Here is a 20,436-nt window from a genome sequence, read left to right as displayed (position 1 = left end):
ATAAATGATCTCTGATATTTCTACCTGTTGGGACTTTGAATATAGTCAGTAAATTAGCTAAATATGAGAACAAGTCTTTTGAAGGAAAAAGGGAAATAAAAGAATTTGCAATGAAAGAATATGTTTACTGGACTACGTAAAAAACAATTTCTTTCTTGGAAACTGCTCTCTTTCTTTGTAATTTTACTAACTGCTGAGTCATACCAATAAGGTCAATCAGAAAAAGGGATTTCAAATTCTTTCAAGACATAAAGAAAAAGAACTCACCCATCAAATACAAATATACTATTTTATTCTAAGGGAATATTTCTGTGGTTTCTGCAAGGGGAAAACCTAAAAGTGGTTAAAAACCGAAAAAGAACAGAAAGGATGATTTAGATGTTTCTCTTTTTGTTTGATGTTTTTTTCTCCCCTGGAAAAAAAAATGTAATTTTACACAATTTTCATAAAATTAAAAAAGCAATAATCAGACGTACACATCAACAGCTACACTTATGAGGAATGACCAATAATTAATCAATATTTTCTCTTATGAAAAAATTTAGGGTTCTGGGCAACTCTGTGGACTAACATGCAAATGAAATCCTGATACAGTCATTTATCTGGGTATTGGGTGTTCTCAGTAAAAGATACAGATTTTTTTTCTTTCTGGTATTTCATAACAATTTATCTACTATGCTAACAATATTTGTTTCTTCATACAACTACAGAAGGGGAAAATGTTAGTGTTTATACAAACCATAAAATTCGTATAGTGGGGACTAATACACTTGCTATTTCTGGATAGTTTATTGGCAGACTTATCAGACAATCCAATTATTTGTCCTCCATATCAAACAAGGTATGGAGTAAGAAGTTTTCCAGTCAGAAATGACAAACACAGATGGAATTAATCATACAGAATAGGGGCAGGTTTACTTCTTTCATACAGTTCTTGGTAACAAAAATGAGATTTGTTACAGGCAGAGGGACAGAACCATCAAGCACACAATGTCAAAAGGCCTACTTTTTTCATTTTAGTTTTACTTAAATGCCTTTTATTTGTTAAAAAAGAAATACACCTGTCACCCCCACTTAAAAAATGAGATATCCTGAAAAGTCTTTCAAGATTAAAATTTCTAAGAGGCTTTTTGACATATCTCAGTTTTATCGTAGCATCAAATTAACCTTAGCTAAAGAAGTTCTGCAATTGGCAAACGTCATAAAAGCTTTGATTCAAAATTTTGTGGGGAAGAAACTGAGAATGGAGATGAGGGAGATGGGCTGATATGCCATACACACCTGTGACTTGCAATCCTCATAGAACTACTGAAACAGCTAGAGTTTGGAATAATGCTCTAAGACCTGCTTATGGATATGCAAGACAATGTCTTTGTATCCTCACCCCAGAATCCCTATTTTCAAGTTTCATAGGGCAACAAGGTCATCTTCCAAATGCTTTGTATAGGAACCTAATTAGGACCTTTTCTACCATAATTCAGATAGCTAAATAATACTGTATCTTTGTGGAATCACTCACAGGTCTGCCAGAGTAAGAAAAGAGACTATCCTTTTTGAAATGACAAGGGCCTCCAGAAACTGGTGCAAAAGACAAAATAGGAGGAACTGTTTGGGAAGTAGGAGGGTAAAACAATGGGAGAAAAGCTGCCATTGGGAAAAAAAATGAAAATAAAAGGAGAACCCCCATTTCTGTGTACCACAGCTCAGGCTGTGAGACAGCAGCAAGAAGGGCCCACACCCAGAGAAGTGGGCATTTTAGTGGGTTTTTACAAACATTTCAAGACACTTGGGGTCTGATAGGCTCCACAGATTTTCTGTGTGCATAATTAGTTTGTGGAATATCATCCCCTTTACCTTAGTTTACCCACATCGAGACCCACCGCTGAGAAGGCTTGACCCAGAAAATGAAAGGGACACATTACTGTTAACAGCAGTGAAGGTCGTTTTCCTTGATGTGACGGGCCCACGGCAAAAGCTTCTGTCCTTCACATGATTGGCTTGGCAGTGAAAATCAAAATCAATCAAGACCACTTCACTATCTTTTTTAAAAAGTTGAGTATTTTTATTGGGTCTTCAAATCTGGGTCCCACAGTCCTCATTTGATGTCACTCTTAGCTCTGTACTGATCTCTCCTCTGACTTTTACGGATGGCTTGCCCAAGTAGCCTATTGCAGCCAAAGTTTCACTCCAAAGCTACCTCTCTAAGGTCTAAGGTTACTATGGTAGAGTTTTATACAACAGTTTTCCTTAAAAATATTCCACAATTTGTTACTCCCAAACAAAATAAGATTATGCACCACTCGGAGAAATTAGTCATTCTGAAGATGTCTAAGAACTATATCACTGCCAAAGAACATTTCTCAGTTCATATTCTTTCCTTCAATTTTCATTTGCACATCCACACTGTGGGGTTCACAAGTCATCTGTTTTCCATGATCTTATAGTCAAGTCAAGAGGACTTGGACTTATACATCGTTTTCCAACAGCTGGATGCATTCACAGTTTGGTGCATACCAATATGTATGAAAATAAGAACCTCACTTCCATCTTAATCTGATAATTCAACATCAGAGTCTTCAGATTTGGCTTTGGCAAGTTCTTCATGTACCTCCCTCACCATGAGAATACGTGTTAACATGGTGTCCAGGGTTCCAGGGTCTATCGGGAATGTGGAGTACCACATGGGGCTATTCGGGACACAGGAGCGCTCAGGTTGAAGGTAAAACACATCATTCCTCTGCTTCACACTTTCAGAACTATCCACAGGAACAAAAAAAAAAAAAGAGGAAAATTAGAAATCAGAGTGTATAGGAAATATGTACCATTCTTAAGTAAACTGAGGTTTTGCCATTAAAAGTAATTAAAAGGGCAAAAATTGCAATTATTTTTGCATCAACCTAATATGGCTCTCAACTTTTCTCCACTGTGACTCACAATGGGGAAAGCAACGTACCCACAGAGATAAAGAGTTTACAGGAATATTTCCTCCCAGGAATAAACTGAAATCCCATTGGATTGGAAGTGAGTATAAAGTTAATATAAGACAAAGTGTAAATCATAAACTTTAGTACTTCAAACATTATTAAGAGCAACAAAAAAGTCAACTCACATGTGACAGGCTAAGAACCTCATATTGGAAGTGCCCAATATCCTGGAATGAACCCCAAGGGCACTCAATACACATTATCAAAGGGCAAATGCAGCTATTACAGTTCTTTCAGAAAAAAAAGTGTTACAACTCTAAAATCATAAAGTTTCTCTAAGAAAAGGACTACTTAGAAAATTTCAATTCCTTAAAAATTGTTTTTCTATTATAGCTTTAGCAAAACAAAATTTCTTTTCTATACAAATAACGAAATAACTACAGATAAGATATCACATAAAGGTTGTACAACAGTTTTAAAGATCAAACAATAGCAGCGATTCTTGCTTTTGAAGACATTTTCCTAAAATAATTATGAAGACAAGGTAATTTGTTTTGTGGTTCAAAATCCATATAGATAGGACAATGGGGAAAAAATTCATGGTAAACCCTTGTCTAAAGTCACGGGTCAGCTACTTTTCTGATGTTCAAGCATCTGAAATCCAAACTATGTTAACTGCCTTCTCAGTGCACTGTATTTAGTTCAGAGAAAGATTACCATTTTGACAGGTAAAACTCATAAAGTCGGACTGGGCATCTTAGTGGATTGTCAGTATTCTCTGCCATCTCCACCCCAACTGGAACCTCATCATCTTCATTTCGTTTCCTCTTGCCAGCAGTCAGTTTATCTTGAGACAGGAAATAATCATCAAAGGATTATATTAGAAAAGTCTGTTCTTTGAGTCTCAAGATGCCAATGAGCTTTTGCTTCGCAGCCAGAACTTCGTCATTTCCTCCCTTTCACTCACAGTCATTCAACAAATACTGAGTGCCTATGAAGGTGCCAGACATTATTTTAAGTGTTGGGTTCTATGGCATTAAACAAAGTCCCTATCCTATGAATTTTATGTTCCCCTGCTCACCAAAGTGGGGGCACCATGACAAAAAGTATGGCACTGGAGAATGTCTCTATTCTGAGCCTGACTTTATTAATAAACTTTATCAGGCACAGGGTTCCTAAGACATAGCAAGATAAAGCAGAAAGAAGGGTTCCACATGTTCTTCTCCTACAGTAGAGATCAAGACAGAAGTTGCCATCTCTTTTTTTTTCTTTGAGATGGAGCTTTGCTGTTCTTGCCCAGGCTGGAGTGCAATGGCGTGATCTCCGCTCACTGCAACCTCCACCTCCCAGGTTCAAGTGATTCTCCTGCCTCAGCCTCCCGAGTAGCTGGGATTACAGGTACCTGCCACCACGCCCGGCTATTTTTGTTGTATTTTTAGTAGAGACAGGGTTCCGCCATGTTGGCCAGTCTGGTCTCAAACTCCTGACCCCAGGTGATCCCCCCAACTCGGCCTCCCAAACTGCTGGGATTACAGGCATAAGCCACCACACCCGGCCACCATCTCTCTTTTAAGAGACGGGGTCTCACTCTGTTACCCAGCCTGGAGTATGATGGTATGATCATAGCAGCCTTGAATCTCCACAGCCTTGAACTCCTGGATTCAAGTGATCCTCCCGCCTCAGCCTTTGGAGTAGCTGGGACTACAGGTACAAGCCACTGAACCTAGCAGAAGCTGTCATCTCTATGAGAATATTTCTACTGTGAGGCACTAGTACTGGGCATCTACTCAAATTTATTTGTTCGAATACTGTGAGAAATGGCATCTTTTTTGGGAAGAGAAATTATCAGTAGAGTTACTATTTGGTAAGAAAAGAACAAACCCTTTTTCCCCAACAGTATTTTGCAGAGACCAAGCATTATATAAGGAAGTCAGGGTGAAGATATGGAGAGTGGGCTCTTTCTTTCCCACTTTTTACATTCACTCCTCAAGAGAACACTAGATGGATCCAAGGAAAAAAGGTTTTCTTTTTTGGGGGGGAGACAGGGTCTCACTCTGTTGCCCAGGCTAGAGTGCAGTGGCTCCATCACAGCTCACTACAGCCTCGAACTCCTGGGGTCAAGCAATCCTCCCGCATGAGCCCCCCAAAATATTGGGATTACAAGCATGAGCCACTGCACTCAGCCTGTATGTGCTCTTAACAACTGGTATAGGACTTTCCCCAGCTTCCTGCATTAGTACTTCAACAAAATTCACCTGTTTTCCATTTAGAAGCTACCTAACTAGAAAGACTTTGCTAGTTACTCACTTAGAAAACAAGCTGAATTCATTACTAATCATGTCAAGCACCTAATCAGCAAACAGGGAAACATTATCAACTGAGGCCGGGCGCAGTGGCTCACGCCTGTAATCCCAGCACTTTGGGAGGCCGAGGCGGGTGGATCACCTGAGGTCAGGAGTTCGAGACCAGCTTGCCCAACACGGTGAAACCCCGTCTCTACTAAAAATACAAAAATTAGCCAGGCGTGGTAGCACACACCTGTAATCCCAGCTACTCGGGAGGCTGAGGCAGGAGAATCACTTGAACCTGGGAGGCGAAGGCTGCAGTGAGCTGAGATCACACCACAGAACTCCAGCCTGGGTGACAGAGTGAGACTCCATCTCGAAAAAAAAAAAAAAAAAAAAAAAAATCAAGAACACAAAGTGGGTTACATATATGTAAAACTATATATAAAAAACATATATATAAAACTAAGGAAACAGGACACAGACATTAGGTGAAAAAGATAATCTTAGTAAATGAACAATTCAGAAAAAAGTTTATACAAAGTTGAACATCACAAATACAGATTTTAGTTTTAGTGATTTAAATTCTCACACTCAAAAAATGTATTTCACTCTTAGAAATTGCTTTTGGGAAGTTCAGGACTTACGATTCTGTTCAAAAATAATAAATTTAATTTCGAATCCTATAATACCAAGATTAATTTTTTAAACATTAAAAACAAACTGTTATTTAATGGGCTATTTTTGAAATGCAAGACAATAAACTTTCTAATAAAACTGTCACTGCTATTATTCTATTGTGTACAAAAGTGGTATATTGTAGGTCAGCTTTTAAGTTCCTTCAGATTTTCACAATGTTAACTAAAAAGAGAGGCTCTGGTCAAAAAAAGATTTAGAAACAATGGACTAAAAGTTCTGCAGGTTTAACTAGTGATTGACTCATCTGGTGCTAGTAAATCAGTGATTCTCAACCCTGCTTGTATTTTTTAATTCCCTGAGAAGTTTTAAAATGCAGGCTATTTGAGCTCTACCCAATTAAATCAAAATTTCTAATTTAAAAGCCAATGAAAATATATTGAAGCATGTGATTCTTCTCACTTTGAGGCCAGCCTTTGACCACTCTCTGACAATAGAGAAAAATATTCAAATGTTAAAATAAAGCTACACTTTTCCACATCTAGCATTTATAACTACCCTTCTGCAGTAACTCTATTTTAGTATTACTACTAAGACTGTAAAGAGAAATCTGACAAACAGCATCCCATACCTGGTTCTGACTCCTGCTTCTGTAAAGGTGGGAAGAACCTCAGATATGTCATCTTGGTACTGTACTTCAGAGTCCTGGTCCGTCTCATCACATGGGCAAAGGAAAGCTTCAAGTGCTCAGTAACATTCTTTAGTTGGAAGTATTTGGTATTGAAGAAAAGGAGGGTGTTTAAAAGGACGATTGGCGAGTAAGCGCCCAGCTGTTTGCACTCCCACAAATGCTCTTCTTCAATGCGAGAGAACATGTAACCTAGACAGAAGAAGGGGTACAAGAAACAGTACTGAGCTCCTGCTAAAAAAGACTAAGTAATCTCTCAAATTCTAGGACATGGAGATATAAAGAGAAAGATTGATTATTCCTCTTTCCCCTCTTCCTTATGCAGAAAACCAGAAAAGGCGCCACAAAGAAAAAGGCAGATGATTGCACTCAAGTAGACACTGTGAGAGTCTCCTGAAACCGTTTTAATCTATTGATATTTTAGATTAGGGGTTAAGCTGTCTTTATAAAGGGCCAGAAGGTAAATATTTTGGGATGTGTAGGCCATATAGGCTCTGAACAATGCTGTTGCTGTAGAAAATAAGAAGCTGTAGAGAACACATCAACAGGCAGAGCTATATGCCAGTAAAATTTATTTATAGTCATATAATTTTTTCTTTTCTTTTTTTTTTTTTTGAGACAGGGTCTCACTCTGTCACTCAGGCTGGAGTGCAGAGGCATGATCAGGGCTCACTGTAGCATCAAACTCCTGGGCTCAGGTGCTTCTCCCACCTCAGCCTCCTGAGTAGCTGAGACTAAAGGCACCACCACCATGCCCAGGTAATTTTTTTGTATTTTTTGTAGAGACAGAGTTTCACCATGTTGCCCAGGCTGATCTTGAACCCCTGGGCTCAAGTGATCCTCCTGCCTCAGCCTTCCAAAGTCACACCTGGACTACAGGTGTGAGCCACCACACCCAGCCATGAATTTAATATAATTTTCACATGATGAAATAGGAATTCTTAAATAAAGTTTCCCAACTATTTAAAAATGTAAAACCAATTTTTAGCTCATAGACTGCAAAACAGGGAGCAGGCCAGATTTGGCCCATGGACCACAGTTTGCAAACTCCTGTTGGAGATCATTAAGCTTACTGTGAAAGGGGCTCTGCAGCCCGACAGAAAGCTGCACATATTACTAAACATAACATCGAACCTCTTCACTCACCTCAGCCTGAGACTTGGAGTGAATTATGGACTTGTCTGACGGTATCTGGTCAATGATAATTCAAGGACGAGGACTTAACTCTCTTAACAACAGTTCAGTATACTCTAACAACAGTTCAGTATACTCTAACAACAGTTCAGTATACACACAAACTACTAAAAAAGGTCCACTGTTAGCAGATATGATATGTGAAAGCTAAACCAATGCTACCAGATCAAAAATGGCTTCTAAAAAGGTAAATGTAACTTCAAACTATTTTATATTTTTTGCAATTAGTATCTATACATGTGCTATATGAAATGTACAGTTTTCCTAAAACAATCAACAATAAACCAAAGACCTTCTCCTCAGAAGTCCAAATATGCTATAATTCTAGACAGAAATAAAATGAACAATTGTTTTAAAGATAACCATAAAACTTAAGCAATTTAAGAAAGCATATCATGAAAACAATAAAAAAAAATCACCCTACCATTAGGAAGTATTGTAGGTTCCCATATTTTCAAGAGTTTGGTAAGTTCAATCATAAATCTGGAATAGGGCTCAGTAAAAATGTTATCTATTCTACCATTTTCAAACAGGTACTACAAGAAAAAAAGAACATACACATGTTGATAAAAAGAAAACATGAGTTCTTAAAAATTATTGTAAGAAATACAGTTTACCCTTAATTTTTGCCCTTACAATATTATAAACCATGTTCAACCTCTCAGTACTTTAGAGATAGTTGTTAAAACACTAGAATTCAAGCTAAAGCTCCTTCTCGTGTTAACACATTATCTTCAGCACTGATCTTGCAAGGTAAAGTTTTTTATTTCCTTTTAAAACACGGATGGTACAGAAGTATTATAAAGAACCCTTTACTTAGTTCCTAAAACTGACATACTAAAAATTGGTTCCAATGCACATGTTCCAAATCATGTTTTTCCTGATTCATGATGTGTATCTGCACATGTGCTCTTTTGTTTTTTACCCTAGATACAAGATCATTTCTTGCAATAACACAGTCAGTTAATGTCAGTTGACCCGAGGAAACCCAAATTTAAAAACTATTTATTTGGAGCCTTCTAACTACAGCTCTCAACTCTCTGCCCCACAACCTAGCCCTCAAAAAAGTTCGAGTCTAATTATAGGACATTAAACTATGTTAATTATAACCATCAACAACCATATCATGGGCTAGAACAAAAAGAATAGCTATAGTTTTAAAATGTATTGAGCCAGGAATGGTAATCCCAGTGCTTTGGGAGGCCAAGGTGAGAGGATCACTTGAGGTCAATAGTGCAAGACTAGCCTGGGCAACATAGCGAGACCCATCTCTACAAAAAAATTTAAAAACAAACAGCCAGGGGTGGTGGTGCATGCCTGTAGTCCTAACTGCTTGGGAGTCCAAGGCCAGGAGGGTTGTTTGAACCTGGGAGTCTGAGACTGCAGTGAGCTATGATCATATCACTGCACTTCAGCCTGGGCAACAGAGCAAGACCCTATCTCTTTTAAAAAGTACCGACGGTGCAGGTCAGATAAAATCAACTGAGACAGGGATACACCATGAGTGGTAATAGAATCCAAGGCAGCATGTAATTACATGATAAAAGTATTTTGGTGTTTTTAAGATTTAGTATTTTTAATTTATATTTCCGTGGCTATCTTGGTTTCTTGCATTTCTATGTATGATTTGGAGAAAATTATTTCCGTTTAAATTTATTCTGGCTAATAAAATTACCACTTCAATAGGCATTTTATGAGGCCTCCTCAAAAGCAATTTATGATCTTATTGGCAGATTACAGTTTGTTGTTGAATAGTATTCTTCTCTTTCTTCTTTTAATATAGTCATTTTCAAGCTTAAAATATATCTTCGCTATTGAAAAGTTCAAAATAAAAGTAGACTATTCAAACTCATCCCACAAAGTCAACTACTATTCATATGCAAAAATATTTCCAATCCTTAAGAAATTCTTTTATACAGAGGTGAGTTTTGTACAGTTACAGAAATATATAAATACATATAACACAACATACAAGTTTTTAAAGAAAACTCTCTTCCCCCTTAACCAGGAACAAGACAAAAATGCCTATCCTTGCCATTCTTCTTCAACATTGTACTGTGAGTCCTAGCAGAGCAGTAGGCAAGAAAAATAAATATAACGCATTCAAATAGGAAAGAAAGAAGTAAAATTATCTCTAGTTGCAGATGACAGAATCCTATATATAGAAAATCCTAGAGAATGCACAGAAAAATGAATTATTAGAGCTAATAAGTGAATCCAGCAAAGTTGCAGCATATAAGCAACACACAAAAAATCAGTTGTATTTCAAGCTAGCAATGAACAATCCAAAGAGGAAATTAAGAAAGTTCCGGCCAGGCGCGGTGGCTCAAGCCTGTAATCCCAGCACTTTGGGAGGCCGAGACGGGTGGATTGCGAGGTCAGGAGATCGAGACCAACCTAGCTAACACGGCGAAACCCCGTCTCTACTAAAAAATACAAAAAACTAGCTGAGCAAGTTGGCGGGCACCTGTAGTCCCAGCTACTTGGGAGGCTGAAGCAGGAGAATGGTATAAACCCGGGAGGCGGAGTTTGCAGTGAGCTGAGATTCGGCCACTGCACTCCAGCCTGGGCGACAGAGCGAGACTCCGTCTCAAAAAAAAAAAAAGAAAAAAAAAGAAAGTTCCAGGTTTACCAAAGCATCAAAAAGAATAAAATACTTGAGAAGAAATGTAACCAAAATGATGTAAGACTTACACACTTAAAACCACAAAAAACTGCTGAAAGCAAAAATTAAAAACTAAATAAATGGAAAGACAGGCTGGGCACAGTGGCTCACGCCTGTAATCCCAGCACTTCGGGAGGCTGAGGCGGGCGGATCACCTGAGGTCAGGAGTTTGAGACCAGCTTCAACATGGAGAAACCCCATCTCTACTAAAAATACAAAAATTGCCAGGCATGGTGGTGCATGCCTGTAATCCCAGCTACTTGGGAGGCTGAGGCAGGAGAATTGCTTGAATCTGGGAGGCAGAGGTTGTGGTGAGCCGAGATCGCTCCACTGCACTCCAGCCTGGGCAACAAGAGTGAAACTCTGTCTCCAAAAAATAAAAAATAAAAATAAATAAATAGAAAGGCATCCGGTACTCACAGAACAGAAGATTTAATAATGTTAAAATGGCAATATTCTCTAAATCAATTTATAGATTCACTGCAATCATATCAAAATCCAACGGCCTTTTTTTTTTGCAGAAATGGAAAAACCCATCCTGAAATTCACATAGAATTTCAAAGGACCTTGAATAGCCAAAACAATTTTGAGGAACCTCACTTCCTGATTTCAAAACTTACTACAAAGCTATAGTATAAGTTTCAAAATTGTGTACTGCCCTAAAAATAGCCATCTACAGAAAAATGGATTCGAACTGAGAGTCCAAATTAAACCCATCTATATTTGGTCAAAAGATTTTCTACAAGGGTATCAAGCCTATACAATGGGTAAAGAACAGTCTCTTCAACAAATGGAGCTGAGAGAACTGAATAACCACATACAAAAGAATGAAGGTAGACCCTAGCTCATACCAGATACAAAAATTAACTCAAAATAAACCAACGACCTAAATATAAGAGCTAACATCATAAAACTCTCTGAAGAAAAGAGGGTTAAATCTTCATATCCCTGAATGTGGCAATGGATTCCTAGATATAACACCAAAAGCACAGACAATAAAAAGAAAAGAGAAAGGAAAAGAAAAGGAAGAACAAAAAAAATTGAACTTCATTAAAAATAAAAAAAGTTGTGATTCAAAGTACACTATACCAAGAGAGTGAAAAGAAAATCCAGAAAATGGGAGAAAGCATTTGCAAATCATATATCTGATAAAAGTTCAGTATCTAGAATATATATAGTTTCTACAATACGGTGACAAAAGACAAACAATTCAATTAAAATTAGGCAAAGGACTTGATATAGTTGAGATACGTGTCCCTTCCAAACCTCAGGTGGAGATTTGATCCTTAATGTTAGAAGTGAGGCCCTGATCTCTCATGACTGGCTTGCTGCCATCCTCCCAGTAATGAAGTTCTCCCTTTATTAGTTACTCTGAGATCTGATTGTTAGAAAGAGCCCGCCACTTCGTCCTCACTCTCTTGCTATGAGACGCCTGCTCCCCCTTCACCTTCTGCCATGATATGATGCCAAGCCATAAGCCATGATTCTGCATGAGAATTTCTTTTTTCTTTTCCTTTTCTTTTTTGAGACAGTCTTGCTCTGTAACCCAGGCTGACCTCGGCTAACTGCAACCTCCGCCTCCCAGGTTCAAGTGATTCTCTTGCCTTAGCCTTCCAAGTAGCTGGGACTATAGGCGCGTGCCATCATGGCCAGCTAATTTTTGTATTCTAAGTAGAGACAGAGTTTCACCATGTTGGCCAGGCTGGTCTAGAACTTCTGACCTCGTGATCCGCCCACCTCGTCCTCCCAAAGTGCTGGGATTACAGGCTTGAGCCACCGTGCCCGGCCAAGAATTTTTTTTATAAATTACTCAGCCTCAGGTACTCCCCTATGGCAATACAAACAGACTAAGACAGGATTTAAATAGACATTTCTCCGAAGAAGATATACACATGGTCAAAAAGTACATGAAAAGATTCCCAATGTCATTAGGAAAATGCAAATTAAAAACACAATGAGATATCATTTCATAACCACCAGGATGGTTGCTTAAACAAACAAACAAACAAAAAAAAACCCAGAAATTAACAAATGTTATAGCAAGAATGTGGAGATACTGGAATCTTCACACACTGCTGTTGGAAATGTAAAATGGTGCTGCCACTTTGGAAAACAAAGTGGTTCCTCAACAACTCAGTCATAGTTAAAAGACTCAGCAATTCCACTCCTAAGCATATATGGCAAAAGAATTGAAAACAGGTGTTCAAACAAAAACCTGCACATGAATGTTCACAGCAGCGTATTCACAATCACCAAAAGGTGGAACCTCAAATGTCCATCAGTGGATGAATGGATAAACAACATGTGGTATATCCATATGACAGAATATTATTCAGCCAGAAAAAGGGGTGCTATATTGATTCATGCTAAAACATGGATAAACCTTGAAAACAATGCTAAGGGAAAGAAACCAGACACAAAAGGCCACATACTGTATGAATCCACTGATACGAAATATCCAGAATAGGCAAGTCCAGAGAGACAGAAAGCAGATTTATAGTTGCCAGGGATGGGTGGAGAGAGTAATGGGGAGTGACTACTAAATGGGTTTGAGGTTTCCCTTTGGCGTCATAAACTTATAGAATAGACAGTGGTGATGACTGCACATTAAGAATGTACTTATTAGTCCTACTGAACTGTAAACTTTAAAATGGTAAATTTTATGTTATGCATATTTTCCCGTAATAATGACACTATACATGTAATTCTGCAAGTTACTTTTTTTTGTTTTTCCTCAGACAGGTTATCACTCTGCCACCTAGGCTGGAGCTCCAATGGCTTATTGCAGCCTTAAACTCGGGGCTCAGGTGATCCTCCTGCCTCCTCCTCCTGAGTAGCTGGGAGTGGACGCATACACCACCATACCTGGCTAATTTTTTAGTTTTTGTAGAGACAGTGTCTCCCTGTGTTGCCCAGGCTGGTCTTGAATCACTGGCCTCAAGTGATACTCCCATCTCAGCCTCCCAAAGTGCTAGGAATACAGGCGTGAGCCACCACACCTGGCCCTGAAAGTTACTTTTTAAAATGTATGCCTCTAAGAATTTCCTAGGTCAATAAATACAGAAGCAAGCCATTCCTTTTTAACTATTTTACAGTATTCCACAGTATGGACATATTATAGTTGACTGATCGTCAAAGCTTGATTAACACTTCAGCGGTTTCCAATTTGTTGTTGTTAAAAACAATGTTCCAATGAAAATACCAGTACATATCTGGGTGTGTACATGTGTATGTAATTTCTGTGGGGACATATTCAGGTCAATGGATTTGCTAGGTTGAAGAATCCATATGTTTAACTTGATACCTGTTGAATTCCAAGGCACAAGTATAAGATACTGTCTGGATCATATTTTTCACCATTTGGTCTCCGCACCTCTTGGATAAACTGGCATAAACCCAAACTCAACTCAGCAAAAGTGCAGGACAGAATATCTTCCTTCAGCTTGATAGAGCGGACTGTGGAAAGGTAGAAAACATCTGAAACATTAACTTTTAACAAACATAGTAGCATTACTTGATTAACTGAATAAACATTGAACGCTACTGTGCCCCAGGCACTATGGTGCAGACTAGTGGGCATATGGATTAAAGACAGATTCTGATCTCAAGTCTACTTCAGTTAAGGAAATACAGACCAGTGCATGCAGTGCAATACGTGCTATGACAGAGGCTTTCTTTAAATGGCATTCTATGAAAGCAAATGAGGGCTATCCAACAGGGAAGAATCAGGTTAGATTCTGGGAAATGTGACACTGGAGCTAGACCTTAAAAGGTGAGGAAGAGTTAAACAGGTAGGTAGGTAAAGAATTCCAATCTGAGGATACACAAAAAGGCTTCCCAAAGTATAATCCACAAAACACTAGTCTTATGTGAGAGTTGAAGAACACTGGGTTTCTAAGATTTGATATTCAGAAAACACAAGACACTATATTTGTCTCTGAAGAATTCACAGTGCTTAATGGCACATTAAAGGCTCTGAGTATATCTGCAAAAAAGAAAGCTATTCAACTTTCTCTTTTTTTTTTTTTTTGAGATGGAGTTTCGCTTTTACTGCCCAGGCTGGAGTGCAATGGCACAATCTCGGCTCACTGCAACTCCACCTGCTGGGTTCAAGTGATTCTCCTACCTCAGCCTCCCGAGTAGCTGGGAGTCAGGCATGCGCCACCACGCCCAGCTAATTTTGTATTTTTAGTAGAGACGGGGTTTCTCCATGTTGGTCAGGCTGGTCTCAAACTCCTGACCTCTGGTGATCCACTCGCCTCGGCCTCCCAAAGTGCTGGGATTACAGGTGTGAGCCACTGCGCCCGACCAGCTGTTTAACTTTCTTCAGCTCATATTTATTTGAATATAGAACACCTCAAATAATGAATAACACCCTCTTGCCTTTGGAAATGCTGGAATACAGTATTCCCTTTGCTAGGTCACAGGCTGAAAAGGTTTAGGGGACGTAGGTGTATAGACAAGGCAAGACAGGCAGGTGAGGGCAGATCGTGATCAGCCTCATTTCTCATATTAAGACTCTGCAGACAATGAGCTGAATAAATTTTGAGCAGGTGAGTTATTCAATTTGATCTGTAGAGGTCCTACTACAAGATGTTGATCCACATTGTGGGGCCAAGACTAAAACACCCTTTGTAGTCATTGCTCTTCTGCATTTAGATAAGATTACATACACATGGCTCCTGTGAGTTGGTTTTAGTTAAAGCGAGTGGTATTTCAGGAGCGCACAGACCATGTTTGACTTTTTCACCCTAGTTCCTAGCTTCATACCTGCTATGTAAGAGATATTCGGTAAGTATTTTCTCAGCGAAAGAGTGGTAGAAATGGGTTGCCATCCCCTGTAACAACTGCATTTAGGCTTAGTAGTCTAAAGCAGTATTGCCTCTCCATTTGTACTACCACCCTCCCCTGGCTTTTTTTGTTTTATTTTTATGTTTTTTAGAGACAGGGTCTTGCTCTGACGCTCAGGCTGGAGTGCAATGGTGCAATCGTAGCTCCCTGCAGCCTCAGAACTTTTGGGCTTAAGAGATCCTCCTGCTTCAGCCTCCTACAGTGCTGGGATTGTAAGTATGAGCCACTGCACCCAGCAGGTTGCTCTTTTAACTTAAAACATACTACTAGGTGGTTAATGGCCTAGTAAATCTCCACAACAGGAGTGTATTTACATAGCCTTGGAGAGACAAATTATACTTGATCTAAAGGAACTCAACAAGTTAGTCACTGCCCACAGCAGCAACTAAGTGTTCCAATAAGGACAGTTACATGTGCCCCAAAACCAACAGGGTAGACTAGAGTGAAGCCAAGAGTGCATACAATCACCTAGGTTTAAGACAGAAAGAAGGTACAGTTGGAAAGTGGAATAAAATCAAGTTACATGGATATATTCATCCATTCTGCCCCATCTCATTCCATAAAGATTGTACAAGTATCTTACATAAAACACAAATTAAAAGCAAAAGATAAAGTGAAACAAAAATTTAGAATAGGGTGTCAAAAGTAGTGAAAAATGAAAACTAATGTGGGCCTTAAAATTATATACTATTGATTTATTTGAAATGTTCATGTAATCCCAAATTTCCTGGCAGCTGAAGCGAAACACACAAACATTGCCAGTTATATAGATCTCACTGTAAGGGAAAATTCCTACATTAGAAGCAAGACTTTTCCAGGTATTTTTCTTTTAAAACAAAAAACAAAAAAAAAAACAATACGGGGCTCCACATGGATTGCTATACAGACGCAGGGCTCAAGAAGATGTATTTTGAGGCACTTGCACAGTGTCAAAAATGAAACAAAATGCCTTATATTTGCATAATAAGCTCAGGATCAGAAGACATAACCTTACCCTTATAATAACCTCCTTAAAATGGGTTAAGATTAATTTCTCTAAAACTCCAAATTTTAAATAATTTTAAATATTCAACTTACAAATTTAAATCGGCAATAATCATATAAATAATTCATACCAAATGGAGAGAAACACGTTTTACCTCTACAGCCTGGTTCTGAGGATTCTTGAGAGAGTGCATGGTCTTGAGTACTTCCTAAGGGGTCAGAACGTGGGCTTGATGAGGCCTGTTCAACCCCTGACAAGGAGAGAAACAAAAGAAAAGTTTAAAAACAAATGTGGAAAAAATTAAGTAAAGCCCAAACCAGTTTTATAGGGCTTCTGACCTAAAATGTATCCCTTTTCAGTAGCTTATCTGTCTATTTCCCCTACCTAAATCAAGACACAATTCATGCTGTGCACTTACCTCCACATTTTAGATCCCCCTGCTCTTCCTTGGCATTTTTCCACTGAACCCAGTTCTTCCAAGCATTTACCCCATACATGTACTTCAGTGTCATCCCGGATACTGAGCAGCCTTGAAAGGCTCCTTGAATAAGACTCCTGGGCTCCACAGCCACTATAGACTTCTTCCGTCCCTGTAAGAATTCCAAAAATTTACAGAACATAAAATTAAGTTTTGGATTTTTAAGAGTCAGGGATCTCAAAGCTGGAAAGGGTACACATTTGTAGAATATAGAATTTAGTTTTATATCCTAAAGATTCTGGCTAGGCACGGTGGCTCATGCCTGTAATCCCAGCTCTTGGGGAGGCCGAGGTGGGCGGATCACGAGATCAGGAGATCCAGACCATCCTGGCTAACATGGTGAAACCCCGTCTCTACTAAAAATACAAAAAATCAGCCAGGCGTGGTTGCGGGCGCCTGTAGTCCCAGGTACTCAGGAGGCTGAGGCAAGAGAATGGCGTGAACCTGGGAGGTGGAGGTTGCAGTGAGCCAAGATCACATCACTGCACTCCAGCCTGGGCAACAGAGTGAGACTCCGTCTCAAAAAAAAAAAAGGAAAAAAAAAAGAATCAGAGTTCTTAGAGCAAAAAAGGGCTTTAGAGATTATTTAATCCAATCCATATGAGGAAGAAGAAAGAAAAAGTTTAAATGTAGATGAGCACACTGTAATAGTCACTAACATTTGGGTATTTTCTATGTTCCAGATATAGACTCACCTAATGAGGCATGAATCACTATTATTACCACTCAGGTCTATTTAATGAAACATGTAAACAGATCATATTCTGTGCTATAAAACAAGCCTCAACAAATTATCTAACTATAATGAAATTAAAATAGAAACCAATGATGCACTGATGTCCAAAAAAATCCTCCAAAATCATAAATTAAACAGCTCTATGGGTCAAAGAAGAAAGGACACATGCAATCACAAAACATTTTGAACTTAAAGAAAAATGAAAATAAAATTTACCAAAATTTCTGTGATGGAACTAAAACAGTACTTAAAGGGACATTTGTAGTATTAAAATGTTTCAATAAGAAAATTTTTTAAAAGTCTATAATCCATAACCTAAGCTTCTATATTAAGAAACTAGAAAAGGAAGGCCAAGTGCAATGGCCCATACCTGTAACGCCAGCACTCTGGGAGGCCTAAGTGGGCAGACTGAGCCCAGGAGTTCAAGATTAGCCTGGGCAACATGGCAAGACCCCGTCTCTACAAAAAATTTAAAAATTAGCCAGACATGGTGGCACACATCTGTAGTCCCAGCTACCTGGGAGTCTGAGGTGGAAGGATCACCTAAGCCCGGGAGGTTGAGGCTGCAGTGAAGCATGATTATGCCACTGCACTCCAGCCTGGGTAACTGAGTGGAGACCCTATCTAAAAACAAACAAACAAAAAACCAGAAAAGGAAACCCAAATTAAAACCCAAGCTGAGTGCAGTGGCTCACGCCTATAATCCCAACACTTTGGGAGGCTGAGGCAGATGGATCACTTGTGACCCTCATGCCAATAAATTAAACAACTTAGATGAAATGGACAAACTTCTTGAAAGATTAATTAAGCTTACTCTAGAAGAAACAGATAACCTAAACATAGAAACAGCATTTATAGCTTATAACCTTCCCACAAAAACTCCATTCCCAGATGGATTAAATTCCATCAAAGTGAAATTCTATCAGAGTTAAAGAAATTATACAAATTGTACTTCAGAAAATAGACGAAAAAGAAACGTTAACTAATTTTATAATGTCATCATTACCCTGATACCAAAACCAGGTCATAAAGTACAGATAAATATCTGTCTTGAACAGAAACACTTAAAACCTTCACAGAACCAGCCGCAGCGGCTCACGCCTGTAATCCTAGCACTTTGGGAGGGCGAGGTGCATGGATCACTTGAGACCAGGAGTTCAAGACCAGCTGGCCAACACGGTGACACACCATCTCTACTAAAAATACAAAAATTATCCAGGCATGGTGGTGGGCCTGCTACTTGGGAGGCTGAGGCAGGAGAACTGCTTGAACCCAGGAGGTGGAGGTTGCAGTGAGCCAAGATCACGCCATTGCACTCCATCCTGGGTGACAGCTCAAGACTCCATCTCAAAACAAAACAATAACAACAAAAAACCTTCACAGAATATTAGCAAACCAAATCCAGCAACACAGAAAAATAATAAATACAGAAAAAAGTAGGGTTTATCCCAGGAATGGAAGGTTAATCATTCAAGAAAAATCAATGTATTTCACCATTGTAACAGACTTAAAAAAAGGAAAACCAGATAATCACCTCAAAAGATGCAAGAAATCCATCTGAGGAAGTTCAATACCCAATCATGATTTTTAAAACTTCCAGCAAATTAGGAGGAGAAGGGAACTTCCTCAATCTGATAGAAATCACCTATGAGAAACCTATAGGTAACATCATACTTACTGTTGCAAGACTTTTTTCACCGTAAGATTAGGAATAAGGCAAAAAGGTCTGCTCTCACTACTAATATTCAACATTGTACTGAAGATACTAGCTAGTTCAGTAAAACAAGAAAAAGAAGGAAAGAAAACGCATTCAGATTACAAAGGAAAAAGTAAAACTGTCTTTATTCACAGATAAAATGATTGTCTAAGTAGAAAATCCTAACGATTTTAGTTGAGCAAAGTTACAGGACACAAAGTAAATACATGAAAATTACCTATATTTCTTTTTTTATTTCTAAGATAAATATCGTAGAAGAAAAAATTATCTATATTTCTACATACTAGTAAGGAACACGAAAATGAAATCGTTTTCTTTTTTTTGAGACAGGGTCTCGCTCTGTCACCCAGAATACAGTGCAGTGGCACGATCAGGGCTTACTGCAGCCTCGACCCCCTAGGCTCAAGCAATTCTCCCAGGTTAGCCCTCCAAGTAGGTGGGACCACCAGCATGTGTCACCATGCCCAGCTAATTTTTAAAATTTTTAGTAGAGATGGGGTCTCACTATATTGCCCAGGCTGGTCTCAAACTCCTGAGCTCAAGCAATACTTCTGCCTTAGCCTCCCAAAGTACTCGGATTACAGGTGTGATCACTGTGCTCAGTGAAAATGAAATTTAAAATAATACTATTTACAACAGCATCAAAATATCTTAAATACTTATGAGAGAAACTTAACAGAATATAAGGAGACTTGTAATGGAGGACTATGCCATGTTTCCAGATTAGAAGAATCGAAAGTACTAAGACGTCAATTTTCTCTCTCTGGATTCAGGACAGCCCCAACTGAAATTCTAGCAGGCATTTTTTTTTTTTTTTAAAGAAATTGACAAGTTGATTCTAAAATGTATATGGACATAAAAATGACAATTTTAAGAAGAACAAAGCTGGAGCATTTACACTCTTAAGTTCCAGACTCGCTGTAAAATCACAGTAGTCAGGACAGTTGGCACTTTTATAAAAATAGACATATAAGTCAACAGAACAGAATAGAGAGTTTCAGAAACAGACTGACACATACATATATGATTGACTTTTCACAGAGTTGCCAATGTAATTCAATGGGGAATGAATAGTCTTTTTCAAGGGCAGTGCTGGAACAACTGGATGTCCATATGCAAAAAATGAACCTTGACCCTTGCCACAACTCATACATAAAAATTACCTCAAAATAGATCACAAACATAAAAGTTAAAACTATAAAACTTCTAGAAGAAAATGTAAGAGAATGTGTTAGTTACTATGAGTTAGGCAAACTTTTTTTTTTTTTTTTTTTTTT

General features: G+C 38.6%; 1 protein-coding gene across 7 annotated transcripts in view; it reads right to left on the bottom strand.

The window, feature by feature from the left end:
• Positions 1 to 270: 270 nt before the first annotated feature.
• Positions 271 to 20,436, bottom strand: part of ZMYM4 (zinc finger MYM-type containing 4) — a 169,714-nt gene continuing 149,548 nt past the window's right edge. For 5 of the 7 annotated variants that reach the window (XM_017884539.1, XM_017884541.1, XM_017884542.1 and 2 more), the window contains 7 exons: positions 16,647 to 16,818; positions 16,383 to 16,478; positions 13,697 to 13,848; positions 8,152 to 8,263; positions 6,477 to 6,725; positions 3,642 to 3,771; positions 512 to 2,756 (listed from right to left, as the gene is read on the bottom strand). In XM_017884539.1, the coding sequence (XP_017740028.1) occupies positions 2,549 to 2,756; positions 3,642 to 3,771; positions 6,477 to 6,725; positions 8,152 to 8,263; positions 13,697 to 13,848; positions 16,383 to 16,478; positions 16,647 to 16,818 (1,119 nt within the window). In that variant the 3' untranslated portion in view covers positions 512 to 2,548. Of the gene's footprint in view, positions 2,757 to 3,641; positions 3,772 to 6,476; positions 6,726 to 8,151; positions 8,264 to 13,696; positions 13,849 to 16,382; positions 16,479 to 16,646; positions 16,819 to 20,436 lie in introns of all 7 variants that reach the window. The other 2 variants (XM_017884540.1, XM_017884538.1) reach the window with 1 other exon arrangement.

This window comes from Rhinopithecus bieti, unplaced genomic scaffold (assembly GCF_001698545.2).
Source record: "Rhinopithecus bieti isolate Rb0 unplaced genomic scaffold, ASM169854v2 scaffold_13029, whole genome shotgun sequence".
Taxonomy (NCBI): domain Eukaryota; kingdom Metazoa; phylum Chordata; class Mammalia; order Primates; family Cercopithecidae; genus Rhinopithecus; species Rhinopithecus bieti.
Note: the sequence above shows the minus strand (reverse complement) of the source record. Positions and strands in the feature narration are given on the sequence as shown.